This window comes from Triplophysa dalaica, chromosome 5 (genome assembly GCF_015846415.1).
Source record: "Triplophysa dalaica isolate WHDGS20190420 chromosome 5, ASM1584641v1, whole genome shotgun sequence".
Taxonomy (NCBI): Eukaryota; Metazoa; Chordata; class Actinopteri; order Cypriniformes; family Nemacheilidae; genus Triplophysa; species Triplophysa dalaica.
The window spans coordinates 23,526,437-23,545,479 of record NC_079546.1 but is presented as its reverse complement, the minus strand read 5'-3'; the positions used below and the strand labels follow the sequence as shown (position 1 = coordinate 23,545,479).

Here is a 19,043-nt window from a genome sequence, read left to right as displayed (position 1 = left end):
CACAGGAACCGGGAATGACTTTAATTCAGTGACAACTTTTTGAGAGATTTTTCTCTGAAACAGAAGCAGCATAAATGTATGTTGACTGACTCAACACATGTCACCCAACAGCATCTTCTAATGTTATAAGACTTCAACGTACAGAAAGCTAATAGAGTGTTTGCACCTACGTCACGGTTTGGTTAGTATGTAAACAACAGCATGAATTGCAGGGTTAATGTACCTATAGGCGTTCCACTAATTTATGATGTCTACACCACAGAAAGAACGTGTGGAAGCATTTAGGTGGAAGTTTTTAGGTGTTAAATATAAAACAATAATGTATCTGGTTTTATACGTCATTATAGTAAAAGTAAATGAATAATTTATAACACATTTCAACCTTAAAAGAAAAATGTGCTAATTAAAGGTATCCTGTAAATTCCACCGTTATGGACGTGACATAAAAATGCTCAGAGAATGAATTTATTACGATTATATTGAACCATCTGTTTATATTTGACCAGCAGTTAGTGCCAAACTTTAGATTCTTTATTTAAATGTGCATTTTTACTGATGTTATAAAAGTAAAATGTCTCATTCAGTGCAAAAACTTTGAACATGCTGCTAATACACAATATGCAAAATAGAAAACTTACACCAGAAATATGGAAATGAGACTTGGAAAAACACAAATAGAGGAGGAAATGAAATATGAAATGATTCCTCTAGAGAAATAAACAAATGATGTGATGTGTTGAGGATCAGTTCTGATATAATGACATATTAACACACAGAGAGACAAACAGCAGCAGATACACCAGAGAAACACACAAGAGATGAAAAGTAAGAACTATTTACATTCTCATTCATATTCTATTGATTATTTTCATCATTCTGTTTGATAAACACTGTGAATTCATCTACAAGAACTTTATTAAGAATTTATAAACTTAAAGACCAAAACATGACAGACCATAACAAACTTTGTTTTGCCTTTTTAAGTAGTTTAGATATTTTACATTTTGTGAAAGATTAAATGATGCTTAACAAAACTGTGTTTCTTCCTCAGAAATGGCACAGACTCTATATTTCAGTCTTCTTTTCATCGGTGAGTTTGTGTTTCTGCTTTTATGTTTGTTTTATAATGTCATGACAATAGATTCTGTGTTTTAATAAAGACGTAAACTCTCTCTTTCAGCTCTCTGTTCAATATCTGAATGCTCTCAGCGCCACTATCACTATATAAACATGAGGATGAACTGGACTGAAGCTCAGAGATACTGCAGAGAGAACTACACAGATCTGGCCACAGTCAACAACATCAATGACATGAACGAGCTGAAGAACACTGTGAATAACAATCAGGTGCATGTCTGGATTGGACTAAAGAGAACAGATGAATGGAAGTGGTCTCTGGGTGATCCTGTGAAATATCTGAACTGGGAAACTGAACGATCAACTGACACATATATTTGTGCTGTTATGAGAAATGGAACATGGCGTCAGCAGGACTGTAATGTGCCGTCACAGTTCATCTGTTACAATGGTGAGTGACAGCAAACCTTCAGAAATCATAACATGACTAAAATGTCACTGTGTTAAACTAATGGTGTGTGTATGGGGCTCATAACAGGGGGGAGGATGAGGACGATTCTCAGGGCCCATGTTTCACTTGTGTTTCAACCCGCGTGTGTTTGTCCGTGTTCCCTTTAACACGTATGCAGTGTGTGTGTTCCTTTTAAAAAGACTTTAGCGGATCATTCAGACACAGAGAAGCGGCACTGGCACTGCAGCGCTTCACAGTTCTGTACGTGTAATAACATGATGAAGTGGCAGATAAAATAAGGATATCAAAAGAGAAATAAGAGAGAGAAGAGAGAGAAGAGAGGTTGAGACGAGAAAGAAAACTAGTCACCCAGTTTTTAAAGGTGGTTTATGTCCCCTGTTTTGTGTCATGGTCCTATAAGATGTTTAAATGAACATAAACTATCAATTCTATCAGTTACACAACCCAATGTTTTGTAACACAATATGCCCATGAAGTATGTTTATCATTTGAGAATGGAGTTGATTGTGATGAGCTTCAACTCAACTCAACTCAACTTTATTTATATAGCGCTTTTTACAATTTTCATTGTTACAAAGCAGCTGTACATGAGACACATTTAATAGAAGTATGAATTCTAAAGCAGCCCCCCCGGCCAGGCAGATAGTGCAAAACAATATGCAAACGGTGGTGAGGAACCCAAAACTCCCATCGAGAAAAAAAACCTCAGGGGAACCCAGGCCCAACCAGGGGATTCCAGTTCCCCTCTGGCAAAAGCTGCTGCCTCTGCACAAGCTCAACAGTGCTTGCACAACAAGGCTTAATAAAAATATAAAAATTAAGGATTAAAGATTATCATTAACAATCTAATAGCATTTGAAATTTTGTAGGAAAAACAAAGTTGTCGCGTCCTCTATCCAGCTCTATCCCCTTAGCACTTGTCAGGTCACCGCTTCCCATTCTCAGCTCTGCCATCAGGTCTGGGCATGAACTGCATCCTGCGGTAACCTTGGAACAAAGAGACAAGACTGGCTGAGAGTAGAGTACTGTTCTGCACTCTTTGATGCAACAAGTACATAATTTGTTGTTGGATGTGTTCCTGGTTCCGGTTGATCTAAATAATGCAGCCTAAATCCTCTGAGGATTAATATTATGGAGGTGTAGTGTATGCAAGATTAAAATGATGAGTCTTTAGTCTAGATTTAAACTGACAGAGTGTGTCTGCCTCCCGGACCGTGCAGGGAAGAATATTCCAAAGTTTAGGCGCTAGGTAAGAAAAGGATCTACCACCTGCACTTGATTTTGAAATTCTAGGTATTACCAACTGACAGGACCCCTTAGAGCGTAATGTACGTGGAGGTCTGTAATACAATAGAAGTTCATTCAAATACTGCGGCGCTAGACCATGTAGGGCTTTATAGGTAATAAGCAAGATCTTAAAGTTAATGCGATGCTTTATAGGTAACCAGTGCAAGGTTGACAGAACCGGGGTTATATGCTCATACTTTTTTGTACATGTAAGAACTCGAGCTGCCGCGTTTTGAACCAGTTGCAGTTTTTGTAATAGGCCCGCAGGGCAACCACCTAGAAGTGCATTACAGTAATCTAGTCTTGATGTCATGAATGCATGAATTAATTTCTCTGCATCTGACAGTGACAGCATATGACGTAATTTAGATATATTCTTAAGATGGGAAAATGCAATTTTACAGGTGTTTGCGACATGGCTTTCAAATGAGAGAGTACTATCGAATACAACACCAAGATTCTTAGCTGATGACGAGGATTTTATGGAGCATCCGTCAATCGTTAAGCAGTATTCTTGGTTGTTACGCATAGCAGTTTTCGGTCCAGTAAGTAACACTTCTGTTTTGTCCGAGTTTAGTAGTAAAAAATTGTTACTCATCCACATTTTTAAGTCAACTATGCAATCCTTTATTCGATGAAACTGCTGGGTTTCATGAGGCATCGAGGAAATATAAAGTTGAGTATCATCAGCATAACAGTGAAAGCTAATTCCGTGTCGCTTTATTATATCTCCTAGAGGTAGCATGTATAATGCGAAGAGCAGGGTTCCCAAGACTGAGCCCTGTGGTACACCGTACTGGACTTGTGATTTGCGGGACACCTCATTGTTTATTGCTACAAATTGAAAACGGTCGGATAAATAAGACTTAAACCATTTCAATGCTATTCCGTTAATGCCGACGTAATTTTCGAGTCTATGTAGAAGTATGCTGTGGTCAATGGTGTCAAATGCAGCACTGAGGTCTAGCAGCACCAATAACGAAATACAGCCACAGTCAGACGCTAAAAGCAGATCATTTGTAACTCTGATCAAAGCAGTCTCTGTACTGTGACATGCTCGAAATCCAGAATGGAATTCATCATTAATGTCATTCCTTTGGAGGAAGGAGCATACTTGAGTTGAAACGACTTTTTCCAGAACTTTAGATATAAAAGGTAAATTCGATATAGGCCTGTAATTCCCTAGTTCTTTAGGGTCGAGTTTTTTTTTTTTTTAACAGAGGCCTTATAACAGCCACCTTAAATGCTTTAGGCACATGTCCTAATGTCAGAGATGAGTTAATAATACTAAGAAGAGGATCTATAATTTCTGGGAGCATTTCTTTCAGTAGTTTTGTAGGTATAGGGTCTAGCATGCATGTTGATGATTTAGATGATCTAATGATTTTAGACAGTTCATCGTGATCTACTGTAGAAAATAATTGCAATTTCTCCTTAGGGGTGCTGTAGTTAGTTTGTTCAGCGGATTTCACTACAGGTTGCATTGTTATAATTTTTTCTCTTATATCTTGGATTTTACTCGTGAAGTAGTTCATAAATTCATCACTGTTATGCTGATAATCAGAATCTGATGTCGATGACGACTTATTTTTTGTTAATTTAGCCACGGTGTTAAATAAGAACCTAGGGTTGTGATGGTTTTCCTCTATTAGTGTTGAAAAGTAGGCGGATCTAGACGTTTTTTAGAGTCTGAGTGTGTTCATTATACCACGGTGTTGGGCTGCTATTTTTAATTTTCTTTAAACGCAGAGGAGCAACTGTGTCTAATATTTCCGAGAAAGTAGAGTTAAAATTTTCAATAGTAGCGTCAAAATCGTCAACGTTATTACTCATGCTAGATATTTTAGACAATTCAGGCAGATTATCGAGAAACCCATCTTTGGTAGTTGAAGTAATCGTTCTACCATATTTGTAACAAGAATTTGATTTGCAGCCGTAGGCCATTGAAGCAAACATAATATCAGATAATGATCCGAAATATCTTCACTCTGCTGAACGATTTTAACATCGTCCACATTTATACCATAAGAAAGTATTAAATCTAAAGTATGATTACGAAGGTGAGTGGGTCCTGACACATGTTGACTAACGCCCATGGAGTTAAGAGTGTCTTTGAAAGCCATTCCAAAGGCATCTGTATCATTATCTACATGGATGATAAAGTCACCGACGACAATGACTCTATCTGCGGCCAGTACTAGTTCTGATAAGAACCCACCAAAATCTTTAATAAAATCTGTGTGGTGCCCTGGAGGCCTATATACAATAGCTAGAATAAATTTTAAAAATGTTTTGTCCTTAGTATTAGGTGTCGATACGTGAAGTACCATGACTTCGAAAGAACTGTACTTAAAATTAGACTTCTGAGAGGTAATAAAAGAATTCTTGTAAAGTGCAGCGACACCTCCCCCTCTACCTTTTAGACGAGGCTCGTGTTTATAGTAATAATCATGGGGAACGGATTCATTTAGAGTAATAAAATCATCTGGCTTTAGCCATGTTTCTGTCAAACAGAGCATGTCTATTTTATGATCGGTTATCAAATCGTTAACAAAAAGTGCTTTATTTGAGAGAGATCTAATATGAAGCAATCCGAGTCGTAACAGCTGATTATCTGTATTTTGTTCATGTTTGATTTGTTTAACGTTTATTAAATTACTTTCAAGAGGTTTATGCAATATCTTATGTTTGCTAATCCGGGGGACAGACACAGTCTCTATTTTATGTTGTTTGTAAGAAGGGATTATTAAATGTTGAATATTTTGTGTATTCTGTAACGCGAGACGGCAAGCAGACAGTTGGTTAAGCCATTCTGTCTCCTTCCTGACCTGGGCCCGAGGTAGTCAGCCTTTAGCATTATTAAGACTGTGTGCCAAATTTCTAGAGAGGAGGGAAACCCATCCCAGGAGGGATGGAGACCATCTCGTTTCAACAAGTCAGGTCTGCCCTCAAAACTCTTTCAGTTATTTATAAAATCTATATTATTCTGCAGGCACCACTCAGACAACCAGCCATTTAGTGATGATAATCTGCTATAAATCTCATCACCACGGCAAGCAGTGAGGGGGCCAGAGAATATTACAGTGTTTGACATCGTTTTTGCGAGCTCACACACCTCTTTAATATTATCTTTAGTGATCTCCGATTGACGGAGTCTAACATCATTTGTGCCGACATGAATAACAAGCTTCAGAGAAGACAGAAACAACACAAAGGCTAAACTAGTCCATTTATGTGTATTTAAAGCTTCTCACCTTAAAACAGCTTTAAGATTTATATATCTATAGTCATCCTCTTCATTTCATTAAGACATTGTAGAATCCTGTTGATAAAAACTGTCCTAAAAATCATTGAAGAGTAAAGCAGTTTGCAAGTTTATTGGTGTGTTTAACAGCTCAAGTATGTGTGCAAAAGAATCTGTAACTTGGTAATCTAATCAATATTTATGTTTAGTTTTTTTATTTATAGACTAAGTAATTAATTAAACTATGTATATTTTTTTATTAATTAATTAATAAACGGTTAAAATGTATTTCTTTTCTGTCCCTTATTTAAGCAATGTGCAATAACTCTTTGGGGTCCCGGAGTACAATTTAGAGAAACCCTATCGGCACCCCTGTGTGTGTGTTCTTGTGCGTGTGTGTGTGCGTGCGTGTGTGTTTGCTTGCGTGCGTGCATGAGTGTGTGCGTGTGCGTGTGTGTGTGTGTGTGTGCGTGCGTGCGTGTGCGTGTGTGCGTGTGTGTTTGCTTGCGTGCGTGCATGAGTGTGTGTGTGTGTGTGTGTGTGCGTGTGCGTGCGTGCGTGCATAAGCGTGTGTGTGTGTGATGAAGTCATTAACTGATTGACTGAGAGAAATCGAAACAGATGTAAAGAGAGAATTAAACACATTCTGCATTAACTCAAGATATTCAGAAGAAAAGAGTTTCTGAAGATTCAAATTCTCTAAACTGTAAGTGAAGTAAGAATGAATGAAAATCTTTATTTTCTTCAACAGACAGCAGTAAAGCATATATTATTCACACTTTTAATAAAACATGGCGAGAAGCTCAGAGTTTCTGCAGACAGTATCATACTGATCTGATCACTGTGAGGAACCAGACTGACAATCAACTGATCCACAACATCATTAATGATCCTCAGACATCTGTCTGGATTGGTCTGTTCAGAGACTCGTGGGAGTGGTCAGATAACACTGACTCCGCCTTCAGATACTGGGACTCTGGTCAACCTGATAATTCTGGTGGTTCTGAAGATTGTACAGAGGTCAGAATGAATTACCAGGGCCAATGGAATGATGGACGCTGCAGTGAATCTAACACTTTTGTGTGTCATGAAGGTGAGTTAATAAAAGTCAATGTGTGTGTTTGAACTGAGATCAGTTTCATCATAAAGAAACTTCTGTCATCAGTCTCAGTGTTTGTGTTTTGTTCTCATGTTCAGTTGTTTGTGTTTATTGTGTGTTCAGATGAGCTGATATTGATCCAGAAGAATCTGAGCTGGACTGAAGCTGTGAGATACTGCAGAGAGAATCATGTGGATCTGGTTTCAGTTGATTCACAGGAGATTCAGCTCATGGTGACTGAAGTTCTTCATCAGGCCTCGACTGCTGAGGTGTGGATGGGGTTACACTATTACTGTCTCATGAATCTCTGGATCTGGGTACGAGGAGAGGTCGTCTGCTATCAGAATTGGGCTCCAGGGGTTCAGATTCAACTGAAGGACTGCAGCGGTGAACACAGAGCTGGAGCGCTTCAGTCTGGAGGAGATCATCTCTGGATCAGTCTTCCTCGATCTTACAAACTCAACTTCATCTGCACCAGAAGAGATTTAACATGAACAGATGTGTGTCTGCCACTATCTGTGATACACAATATTGTTATTTCTGACACATTTAGTTTTCTTAGTAACAGTTGAATGACAGGACATATAGATGTATTTTAAGAGTTCATGATTTTGACACTTCTGTTTATTCAAAGTTAAATGACATTTATTTGTGGATGTTTAGAGTTGATAGTGATATGTGTTTCTTCAACTCTTTCAGCACATTGTGTAATTTCAGCACTTCTCATCTTGTCTGCTTGAATCCGATTCTTTAAACTCTGACACACAATAGTCTCTAAGTGAAATGAAACATATCTTGATTTTAATGTACATCAATTCAAATAAAGTTGAATCTACAGACTGTATTTCCTCTCCTGATGTTTTTCTTCAGCTGACTCACAGAGGACAAGACAGAGAACACAACTTGTTCTGTTTTCATATTTGTCATTTAAAGAGGTTGTCCAATCTAGGTCTATACACTGTAAAAATGAACGGTTCTTTGAGGAACCCTCAGGGGAAACTCAAGGCACCTCTTAACAAAGGGAAGTTCTCTGAGGAACCCTCAAGGCCTCTTAGGGATCCCTTTTATTAAAAGGTCTGGAACCATATTGGGTGCTTCAAGACGCCATTTCAAAGTTTATATTTGCTATTCATAATATTTTAACTAGAAGAAATAATAAAACCAAATATAATGCAAACAGTTAATTGATAAGAAACAACAATTTACATTGAATAAATATTAATAGAATAGATTGTAAATTCATGAAATCAAATTAATTATATCGTATTGGTGATATTGTTATAAATTAAAAGCTTTCATCAAAAAAAGCTTTCATCTAAACAAAACCAACCAAACTATTTAGCCTTAACTTTAAATATAAATAAAGAAATATTTCAGGTACTTTATACAAATGTAAAATAGTAAAAAAGTCCAGCAAAAAATAAGTGTCTCACAGCAAAGCCTTCACCAATGGTAAAGGAGTAATTTGCCAAAGAGCAAATCCTTGTGAGAAAAAAAACAATGCTGTTCTCTCCAAATGGATTTCCTGCTATTACCAGGAGGTGTGAGGATCCATGTAGGCAAAGTCAAAATTATTTCTATAGTGAATTACACAATTTTGTATTGCTGGTGGTGGCCTTAGCTGTCCCAGGCAGTGCAAGGATGAGCATCAGGGTGGGCTGGAGCTGGGTCTGTTGGCTTTGGGTGTCCCTGGGATTAAGACATGGAGACAAAAAGAGGGATTTAAATAACGTTTCATAAATCATACACTGTGAAAAAAATTCCCGATTTCACGAAGAGAACGTAAAGAGCTTTGCAGTTTAAAACTTCAGGGCAAAACTTTAAGCTGTGTATGAACTTAATAAATTTGAGTATTTTATATTAGGAGCATTTCTTTATAGAAAATGAAAACATGGACCTATAGCATAAGGGTAAAGACATAACATTTACTTACTTTACTTCTTTAGAATTCATTATTAAAAACATCACAATTACCTTGACCTTGACTTAAACACAGACTCCACTCTTCAGCATACTGGTGACACACAAAACATTTAATATCAGAAAAATTCCCTAGTTTTTACGGAAAAATACTGACAGCTGTAGTTGCCAGCAAACTATTGTAAAAATACGGGAACATCCTGTTTTTATTCATCCAATCAGGTCATGGTGGAAAACTTGAGCCACACCCACTATTCATCTTGGAAATATGTCAGAATACTGAAGACGATCATCACTTCTGCTTCACAGGGACTGCAGCATAACAGCCATTACTTGATGTTTAATTGTTGTTTAAATTCACCGTTATTGTGGAAGACCTTTAGTTTATCATTTAATTTCATACAATATCTTAATTGAGGATCTACACTCTAAAACATTTAATGAGTCTCCCAACAAAAAAAGAAATTGCAGTAGCCTGCAGTATCCTGATCTTTTTTCCACTTGTTTTGGTGTCTGTTTCTACACAATTATTAAAACTAGGTTACAGTGGCAGTAAAGTTATAGTGGTGAATGTGCTGATGGTTTTTTTGGAGTTGAAAAAAAGGTCCTTGTAAAAACTTTACAACTTTACAGTCTTTTTCTGAATTGTTTAGGGACGCTTTCTGACAACAGGTTTTTTTGTGTGAAAACAACATAATTTCACTGTTAATTTCCCTGGTATTTTTTACACTGTACTGTATCCTATTGTGTTATGACCTCTGTGTACTGTTGTTGCTGTTTCAGTGTACTGGATGCTCCTTTCACCCAAAAAAAATCCATGTATGTGCAAACATACTTGGCAATAAAGCTCTTTCTGATTCTGATTCTGATAAAAACAAAACTGAATATGATAAAAAATATGATAGAATATGATATTTCTACATCATAGGCCTAAATAGAGTTAAATGTTATTAATTTTAAATGCTGTCATTATAGTGGAAGTGAATATAATTTATGGAAAATATTTTCTAAGGCTTACAGATAAGTATTTCATGCAAACTTCTGTTCATGCACATTTTACATTCTCACTATTAAGTTAAATCTGCCCTACAGTCAGCTGACGTCATGGTCAGGGGTGGACATGTACTTCAAATACAAAACACTTAACCCTTCACATGTACAGTACAGTATACATTTATATACATAGTGTTTAGTTAGTATATTGAAGTTATTTATGTATTTTGAGTTTCCTTACCTCCAATGGGATAGTTGAGATGTTGTTGCGATCCGTTATTTTGATTTCCCACCTGTGGCATGATGTTTAATCGCTGGGGGATCGGTGTATGACAGGGGTGTTCAAAGTCAGTCCTGGAGAGCCTGTGTCCTGCAAAGTTTAGCTTCAACCCTATCAAACACACCTTAAGAGCTAATCAATGTCTCACACTTCCAAACAGGTGTGTTTAGCCAAGTTGGAGCTAAACTCTGCAGGACTGTGGTCCTCCAGGACTGACATTGGACACCCCTGGTGCATGACATCAAAGCACAGTGAGAGGTATTTGACAACTGACTGCTCTGTATATTTTAGTGATGCTATTCTAATGCCATAAGAATTTTGCACCTGAGCATTTGATGCTGTGACATTGGGCGAAAAGCGTCCGAGTACTGTGGACGGCACAGTACTGCACAACAAACACACAGAGAAACTGCAGATTGTTCGGATGGAAAGCACAACAACGTTTACATTTTCAAAATATTTCAGTAGCTTGGGATCCACTTATAGAATAAAAATGTTTAGTCTCCAATTAATATAATAAGAATAGTAAGACATATAAAATAATTAAAAGCTTGCTGAAATTCTTCTAAATAACATTTAGCCTTTTCTAATCGTGCATGATTTTAAATTGTGTGTTCACAGAGCAGTGGCCAAAGACCAAACTATGGACTATTCTTATCCTCATAAAACATCAAAATGATCAAACACTACACATTTAATGCAGAATTTGTGGGGGTTCCTCTAGATACTGTCTTGTACAAGAGAGATTCTCCAGGAACCAGTTTCAGATCTTACAAGAACCTTTTTTAAATTTGGGTTCCTCCAATAACCCGCAAAATCCTTTGAGGTCCCAGTGTAGTGAAAAGGTGACTCCAGAACTTCAGAACTGAACCCTGATAGCACACATACATCTGGTTTGCACATATTTGACGTCTGCATTCTGCAAGACAATTACAGTACATTCTTTGCTCAACTGCAATACGTCTCAGAGATGTCTGCTGTCAGACATTAGACATCTAGAAGTTGTCTGTAAGATGTGTATGATTTAGAATGGAAGTAAAGCATCTTTCTAAGATGTTTAGCAGAAGTTTATACGCAGCAGATCTCCAGATCTTTGGCAGACATATTACAGACGTTCAGACGTTGCAGATGAGAAAACTACAAATTTCAGATGTCTTGCGGATGTAAATGCAGACGTCAAATAGACGTAAACCAGATGGATTGTGCTATCTGGGAATATGGGGTTATTCTAGAATCGTATAAATTCCTGGAAGAACCACAAAGAGATGTTTCCACCAATAACCATATTATGAGAAAAATACTGATGTCTGTAAAAACTTACTGTATTCTTTTGTTGACTTGTGTCTGACGAAGACCTGACGGTCAAAATGCTGCTGGTTATTTAATAAACATGTTGAGCAGTTCTCAGTGTGTGGACATTTGGTTTATTCTGCTATAAGATCCATTCTCACTATCACTATTCACCCATCTAGAGTTATGCTTTTGATATATAAATACAAAGAGGAACACAACCCTCAACATTCATTTTACATTAATATTTTTAATTGTGTGTCTATTCATTTATTCCACAACAGTAGAGCAAATGTCAATTGCAAATTTTCCATTTTGTATACACTGCAATTCATTTTTAGAGCACAGATAAGCACATTTTAAAATACAATGTCAGATACTCTTGTTTCTAATATGATGAAAACATATCCGTTTATATTCTTCGTCTCATCTTACTGTCTTACTCACTGTTACCATGAACATTTTATACATAATCCGTGCTTCCACGCCCACTTGACGCTCATCAAAAGTGCACACATGCGCAGACAACCTCTGAAGCTTAGTAACATTTCCTTTAAATGAAATAACCCCGGAACATAAACTTGGGCCGGATTGACAAAACATTCTTGAGAATATTCTTCTTTACTGCCATGATTTTTTTTAAATACTAATTAAAGGAATGTTGTATATTCCCCAATAAAAATATTCTTAAAACAATTCTTAAAAATGTTCTCAAGAATGATCCAAATCCTCAAAACAAAAGCTGTTGTAAATATCATCTTAAAATGAAGACAGCTTCACATTTGTCTTAAATCTCAAAAGTTAAGATGTTTAACAGGCCTGCGTGTATTGAGTTGTTTCACATGTGACGTGCGTTGTATCGAGTCAGAATCATAATTTTGACGTTTACTAGCCATTCATTCAAGGAATATTATTGCTATATAGTCTAATAATGATAATATGGTCTGGTCCAGCTTCCATTATTAAAGTGCTTTTTACATTATTCTGCTACAAAGTGACACGAAACGGAGAGGGTCACAAACGTTTTGCCGTAGCAACACACAAAAGTATTATATTAAGTAAAAAAATGTAACACTTGCTTACATATTAGCTAACATACGATGGTAAATGCATCACATCACATGCTAATCTATATAAGGTATTTAAGAATGCGATGTGGTTGTTACACACACAGGGGTTGGGGCCCGGACAGTGATTGGTTTAAAGGAACAATACGAGGTTTTTAGCAGGATCTATTGACAGAAATGCATTATAATATACAAAAACTATCTCTTTAGAGGTGTATAAAGACCTTACGTAATGAAGCGCTATGTTTCTCATACGTTAGAATAAGTTGTTTATATCTACATACAGAACGGCCCTACATACATTGTATTCGCCGCCATGTTTTGTACAGCAGCCCTTAAAGGACAAACAACTAAACAACACGGGTTTCCTCTTCCTCTCCGCTGCGGTTTAGTGGTGAAACAGGTCGCGGATGATCCGTAGGGATCTGGTTCGGAACGCATGTGACCAGCAGATTAAGTATAAGTTTATTCATCATTGAGTAAGAGAGTAAAACACGCTCTCTCAGTTTTAGCACCAACATGCTCTTGCTCTCTCACTCCAGTATCTGGACGAGTAAGTTACAATATTAAAGCGGTTCCAGACAAACAGTGACTCAAAACTGCTCCGTCACACAGCTAATATTACAACAACAACAACATATCTTGGTTCTAACAAACCGAAGAAACAATGTTCCTCACATACTGATCCCAATCAAAGCAAACTCATCAGGGGATTTTAAGACGATCTTTCTCTCAACGTCTCTATGCTGGAAAGTATCTCCATAGATATCTGTGAGTATATCTGCTTAAAGCCTCAGTACCGCAGATCCTATTTGCTGCCTGACTTTTATCCTTATTTTCATACTTAAAATCCACAGAGCTTTTATTTGATGTTATACACAAAGCATCGCTCTTTCTAATGCCCACACGATCTCTTCACTGTGTCAACACGAAACGACATCTTATTGTAGTGTGGTGCAGAGAGTGAGTTGCTATGGTTACTTACACACCCAGAAAGTTTCCTCTGTTTTTGGAACCGAAATTTGTGGCTATCAGCTAAAGTACCCTTAGATTTACCCTTATCAACTTTCTGGAATACTCCCCAGGTGACCAGGGACAGACAAACCCATAGAACAACACCATTAAAGGTACAGTTTGTAACTTTTTTGCAGTAAAATGTTCAAAAACCACTAGACTAGTGTTGTATATTTTGTTCATTTGAGTACTTACAATATCTCACTATTTGTAAATCATGAGAAAATGGGCATTTTATGAAGTGATACGGGGCCGTGCCTGGCAGTCACCTGTCAATGACATCATATCCGCATTACCAAAGACACACGATAGAAAGCCTGCGACCTTCAGTGGAATGCAGGAAAGAGGATAGAGGCTGTTACATGATTGGCTGAGGTGACTCATGTGATTCACGCTTTCTCCAGACCTTGTAACTCCCTAATAACACCATCTCTGGCGTGACCCTCGGTTTCTGCTTTCACTGCCGTAGAAACCATGACAACACAGTCTCGTGGACAAATGTTAAAGTAGTAGTTTGTTATGTCTATCAAGTTATCTTGTTTTGCGCAGTTGGAGCACAATTATTCTTCAACGAAGACATTTTTACCAGACAGAGATGCTGATCTTGCATGTGTAAGTGCAACTGTTTAGATTCCTTTACTGACAGAAAACTAATGATGATTATATCCATCAACAGTGTTAGTCTTATTGTTTGAATGTCTTTTTATTAATTTAGCACAAGTGTTATGTAGATATTTACTGAATGTTTTTAGATCATCTAACTAAATATTAGTACATGTGATTATTAGCGTTGGTTTTTAAGACGACAGTTCCCATTATTTAGGGTGACCATATGAGACATTTCTCCTGCCAGGATTCGGATGCGTCTTCCGAGTGTCACATTTGTCGACCGCATAAATCATTGAGGTTTAATATTTCTGGGTTTATTTTATAAAGGCAGCAGTTATATTTCAAGGTAAGAGTGACTGCAATGATTAAACGTCTTAAGCGATGTGAGATGTTACTTTTATAATGCTTATTTTCACTCAAATGTGAGAACCTCACTGACGTATCGTATGATGTTGACCAATGCGACTGCAGGAAGACGCACCCAAATCCTGGCAAGGATGTGAAATAGCTCAACGTGTCACCCTACCATTGTTTCACTCTTTTTCACAGCGTCATCAAGTTGCGCTGTTGTTGTTTTGTGAACATATCCGTTTTGACTGTGCGCTCTCTAGCGGCAAATCATACAAACTGCGCCTTTAAAGTCTTGTGCACTGTATAAGTTGCCTATTTGTGTATCATTCGTTTTTCTGTCTGTGGATTGAATCATAAGGTGATTAATATAAATGATTTATTTTGAACATGTTTGCTTTTCTTAACGTTGTTTTCCTGATGAAAAGCTTTTTGATCTAAACATCATGAGCAGCAAAGACTGTCGATTCTTGTTTTTCCACTCAATGAAATAACCTATTAGATTATGTATGTTGTTACTTCTAGAAACGGGCTGTTTAGCTTTAATGTGGAGATGATGCGATGTATTGACACAATGTGTAGTTATTTGAAAAAGTGGCGTTTCCTCGGTTCCCATTTCTAGAAGCCATAATTGATGCAGATCGGCGGTGATGACGTGTCATTTTAAACCAGAGTATGAAAAGTGCATAACAGCTTTTTCCATTTGCGCGCCTCCATAAGTAATACATATTCTGTCTTCAATTTAAATGAACTCGTCAACAGAGATGTGACACATTTAGTTTCCGTATGTGATACTCAGAATACATGTGCTGCAATATGAAGGTCAGCTTGAATGGATTTTAATGTATAAATAATATTCTTTATCACACGCATTCAGATGCTCTCTTTAGTGACGTCATGGGTGGCTCTTAAAAGAGCCTTTGTGTGCGGCGGATGAAAGCGGCGCTTTACTTGGAGCTGGTGTACTTGGTGACGGCTTTGGTGCCCTCGGACACGGCGTGTTTGGCGAGTTCACCGGGCAGCAGCAGACGCACGGCGGTCTGGATCTCTCTCGACGTGATGGTGGAGCGCTTGTTGTAGTGCGCGAGACGAGACGACTCACCGGCGATGCGCTCGAAGATGTCGTTGACGAAAGAGTTCATGATGCCCATCGCCTTGGAAGAGATGCCGGTGTCGGGGTGGACCTGCTTGAGCACTTTGTACACGTAGATGGCGTAACTCTCCTTCCTGGACTTTCTGCGCTTCTTTCCTCCCTTAACGGCGGTCTTGGTGACGGCCTTCTTAGAGCCCTTCTTGGGCGCGGGTTTGGCTGGTTCAGGCATGATGCTTCTCTTCAAGTGAACAGACGCTGAATGAGGAGGTGTCACGTCGCAGTGGACTTTATTCACTCTCACATGCAAATGTTTAGCGTCACGGAGCCTGTTGTCTGATTGCGTGTCTCCGTCTGCAAAAACCCATAAAATGTGTCTATTGGTCAGATCATAGTTTGACGTGTCGGATAGAGAGCCAATGAAAGTGTTTCCCGCCCACAGTCTCGTGTTTTAAGATGACCCTCCCACAAGCGATTCGGGTTCCTTTGTTTGCACTTCCCGCTCTTTATAGAATTTGTTGTAAAAAAGTTTATATTTGCATTAACTCTATACTGTGATATAAGTACGTAATCACATACAGCCCCTCAAAGATTTCGTACGAAGCATTTACTCCTTTTGTACGTTATTAACAATGCATTGCACGTGCTGTCGTTTATATAGTTATACGTTGATGTATTTTTCCTCTTTCGAGCGAGAAGTGTGTAACAAAACAGGTGTAAATAACGAGTTCACCGAAACGCCACCGGGTTAACATAACGTATATTTTAATGGAGTTTCGGAAGATATAAATATAACTTGTGAAATTCAACTCCTCGAGTGAGAAAGTGTGTGGCTCTTAAAAGAGCCGTTGAGTTATTAAAGCGGGACTTAAGCGCGCTCTCCACGGATGCGGCGGGCCAGCTGAATGTCTTTGGGCATGATGGTGACCCTCTTAGCGTGGATGGCGCACAGGTTTGTGTCCTCGAACAGACCGACCAGATAAGCCTCGCTGGACTCCTGCAGAGCCATGACGGCGGAGCTCTGGAAGCGCAGATCCGTCTTGAAGTCCTGAGCGATCTCTCTCACCAGGCGCTGGAAAGGCAGTTTGCGGATGAGCAGCTCGGTGGACTTCTGGTAGCGGCGGATCTCTCTCAGAGCCACGGTGCCGGGCCTGTAACGATGAGGCTTCTTCACGCCGCCGGTGGCGGGAGCGCTCTTACGGGCGGCTTTGGTGGCGAGCTGCTTCCTCGGGGCTTTGCCACCGGTGGACTTACGAGCGGTCTGCTTGGTTCTTGCCATCGCTGCGGTATTTACTCTCTTCTTCGTTCAGTACAGGATATGCCTGTTGAGTCTGTGTGCCTGTTTATAAAGGCTAGAACGCGCAGCACGTCAAGGGCACGGAGACACTCGATTGGCTGATGTGTGACGTCATCTAGAGACAGTGAGCCAATGGCCGCGCGATATGCGTTCAAATGAAAGTGGCGGGACATTGAGTTTCCTTATTCAGCTCACATTTGGAGTAATAGCCAAGGACCGCCTTTACTGTTGGTACTGAGGTTTGTGTTTTGATGTGAACATTATATGCATGTAAAATAGTAGAATATAGACAATCATCTGACGGTGAAACAGATGAAGACTGGATGCCAGTCAGCAAAAAGCACATGATGACAGCACCTCATCAGGAGAGGAGTCTCATCCCACAACATCCCAGAGAGCTTCTGCCATTAGAAGAGGAAGAGGAAGAGGGAGAGCAAGAGCTACTGTACGAGGGAGAAGTGGCAGCAGAAGCAGCGACGCTGATATGGTAAACAGCACATCTTAAGAGAGATGGAATGATGTTGACATTCCAAACGTGACACCACCACAGCCCACCTTCAGACCCACCAATTCACCCGGACCTGAGGTTATATGTACAGCTACCTACACAGTTTTACAGCTTTTTCAACTTTTTTTTACAAACTCCATGTTACTGACAATAATTCAAAACACCAATGACTACGGCCAAACTCAAGACTATGGGTCTTGTAAAACTCCCTGCGATGACTGATTACTGGCGAGGAGGTAATCTATACAGCGTGCCATTCCCAAAAAAGGTTCTAACAGGAAAGAAGTTTCTTAGGATCTGCCACTCCCTTAACCTCAGTAATTTTGTGGATGATGCTGCCAACGAGCAAAGAAGAGGTACGGCAGAATTTGATCGACTATGCAAAATAAAGGCACTGTATGTTCAAATAAGGGACGCCTGCAAAGCAAACTATCACCCTGGCCAGGAAATATCAATAGATGAGCGTATGGTGGCCTCTAAAGCACGTATTGGGATAAAACAATTCATGAGAAATAAGCCTGTTCGCTGGGGGTATAAACATTTGTTTTGGCAGACTCCAGCAATGGCTACACATGGGACTTTTTTGTGTATGAGGGAAAGCTGCAGGGAAACACTGGCAAGGGGCTCAGTTATGAGTCTGTCATGGAGCTTGTTGACACACAGTTGCTTGGCACTGGATACAAGCTGTATGTAGACAACTACACAAGTCCCTCCCTTTTCTGTGACCTCCTTCAGAAGAGGATCTGGGCATGCAGAACCAAACGGACAAATCGAATTGGCTTTCCAAAATCCAAAACAAATAGTCTGGACTCTAAATCTCCCTGTGGCACCATCCGATGGATAAGAAAGGACCCCCTCCTCTTTGTCCAGTGGCGAGACATAAGGGACGTGTTTATGTGTTCAACACTCCACACAGCCCATGCAGGAGACACTGTTCAGCGGAGAGTCAGAGATGCAGATGGGCACTGGGTGTTGAAGCACGTCTGTGTTCCACCAACAGTGAAGGAGTACAACCGGTATGTATTTTATGATCAACAATATATTATGCTATTTGAAATGAATAAAATATGTGGCTCAATGTTGTTGTGTCTGTCCTTACAGGTGCATGGGTGGAGTGGACCTTTCTGATGCCCTAATCAGCTATTATAAAGTGATCCACAAAACCCAGAAGTGGTATAAGACCTTTTTTTATCACTTCTTAGACATTGCCATCGTAAATGCCTTCCTGATATACAAGCATATCACAAAAGGTAAAGGGGGGGTACCAATGCACCAGAAGGCTTTCAGGGAGACACTCATTGAGGAGCTGGCAGCGGCTGCTGACATACCAGCTCCATCACCCACTTCACACAGATCACATCACAAGCCTGTGCATATCAGTGGAGACAGAACCACAGGCCGTCTGAGGTGTTGGCACTGCCATGCAAAGACTCCTGTCAAATGTTCAA

General features: G+C 39.2%; 3 protein-coding genes across 3 annotated transcripts; 1 reads left to right on the top strand and 2 right to left on the bottom strand.

The window, feature by feature from the left end:
* Nucleotides 1–769: 769 nt before the first annotated feature.
* Nucleotides 770–8,422, top strand: LOC130421128 (secretory phospholipase A2 receptor-like). The gene is made up of 5 exons (XM_056748849.1): nt 770–825; nt 1,052–1,090; nt 1,181–1,528; nt 6,832–7,173; nt 7,303–8,422. The coding sequence occupies exons 1-5, from the start codon at nt 819–821 to the stop codon at nt 7,671–7,673; spliced, it is 1,107 nt and encodes a 368-aa protein (XP_056604827.1). The 5' UTR covers nt 770–818; the 3' UTR covers nt 7,674–8,422.
* Nucleotides 7,541–16,024, bottom strand: LOC130421129 (histone H2B-like). The gene is made up of 4 exons (XM_056748850.1): nt 15,652–16,024; nt 9,154–9,193; nt 8,771–8,868; nt 7,541–7,648 (listed from the first exon to the last, which is right to left on the bottom strand). The coding sequence occupies exons 1-2, from the start codon at nt 16,020–16,022 to the stop codon at nt 9,166–9,168; spliced, it is 399 nt and encodes a 132-aa protein (XP_056604828.1). The 5' UTR covers nt 16,023–16,024; the 3' UTR covers nt 7,541–7,648; nt 8,771–8,868; nt 9,154–9,165.
* Nucleotides 16,025–16,658: 634 nt separating this feature from the next.
* Nucleotides 16,659–17,069, bottom strand: LOC130420435 (histone H3-like). Its single transcript, XM_056747721.1, has one exon. The coding sequence runs from the start codon at nt 17,067–17,069 to the stop codon at nt 16,659–16,661; it is 411 nt and encodes a 136-aa protein (XP_056603699.1).
* Between the last annotated feature and the right edge of the window lie 1,974 nt (nt 17,070–19,043).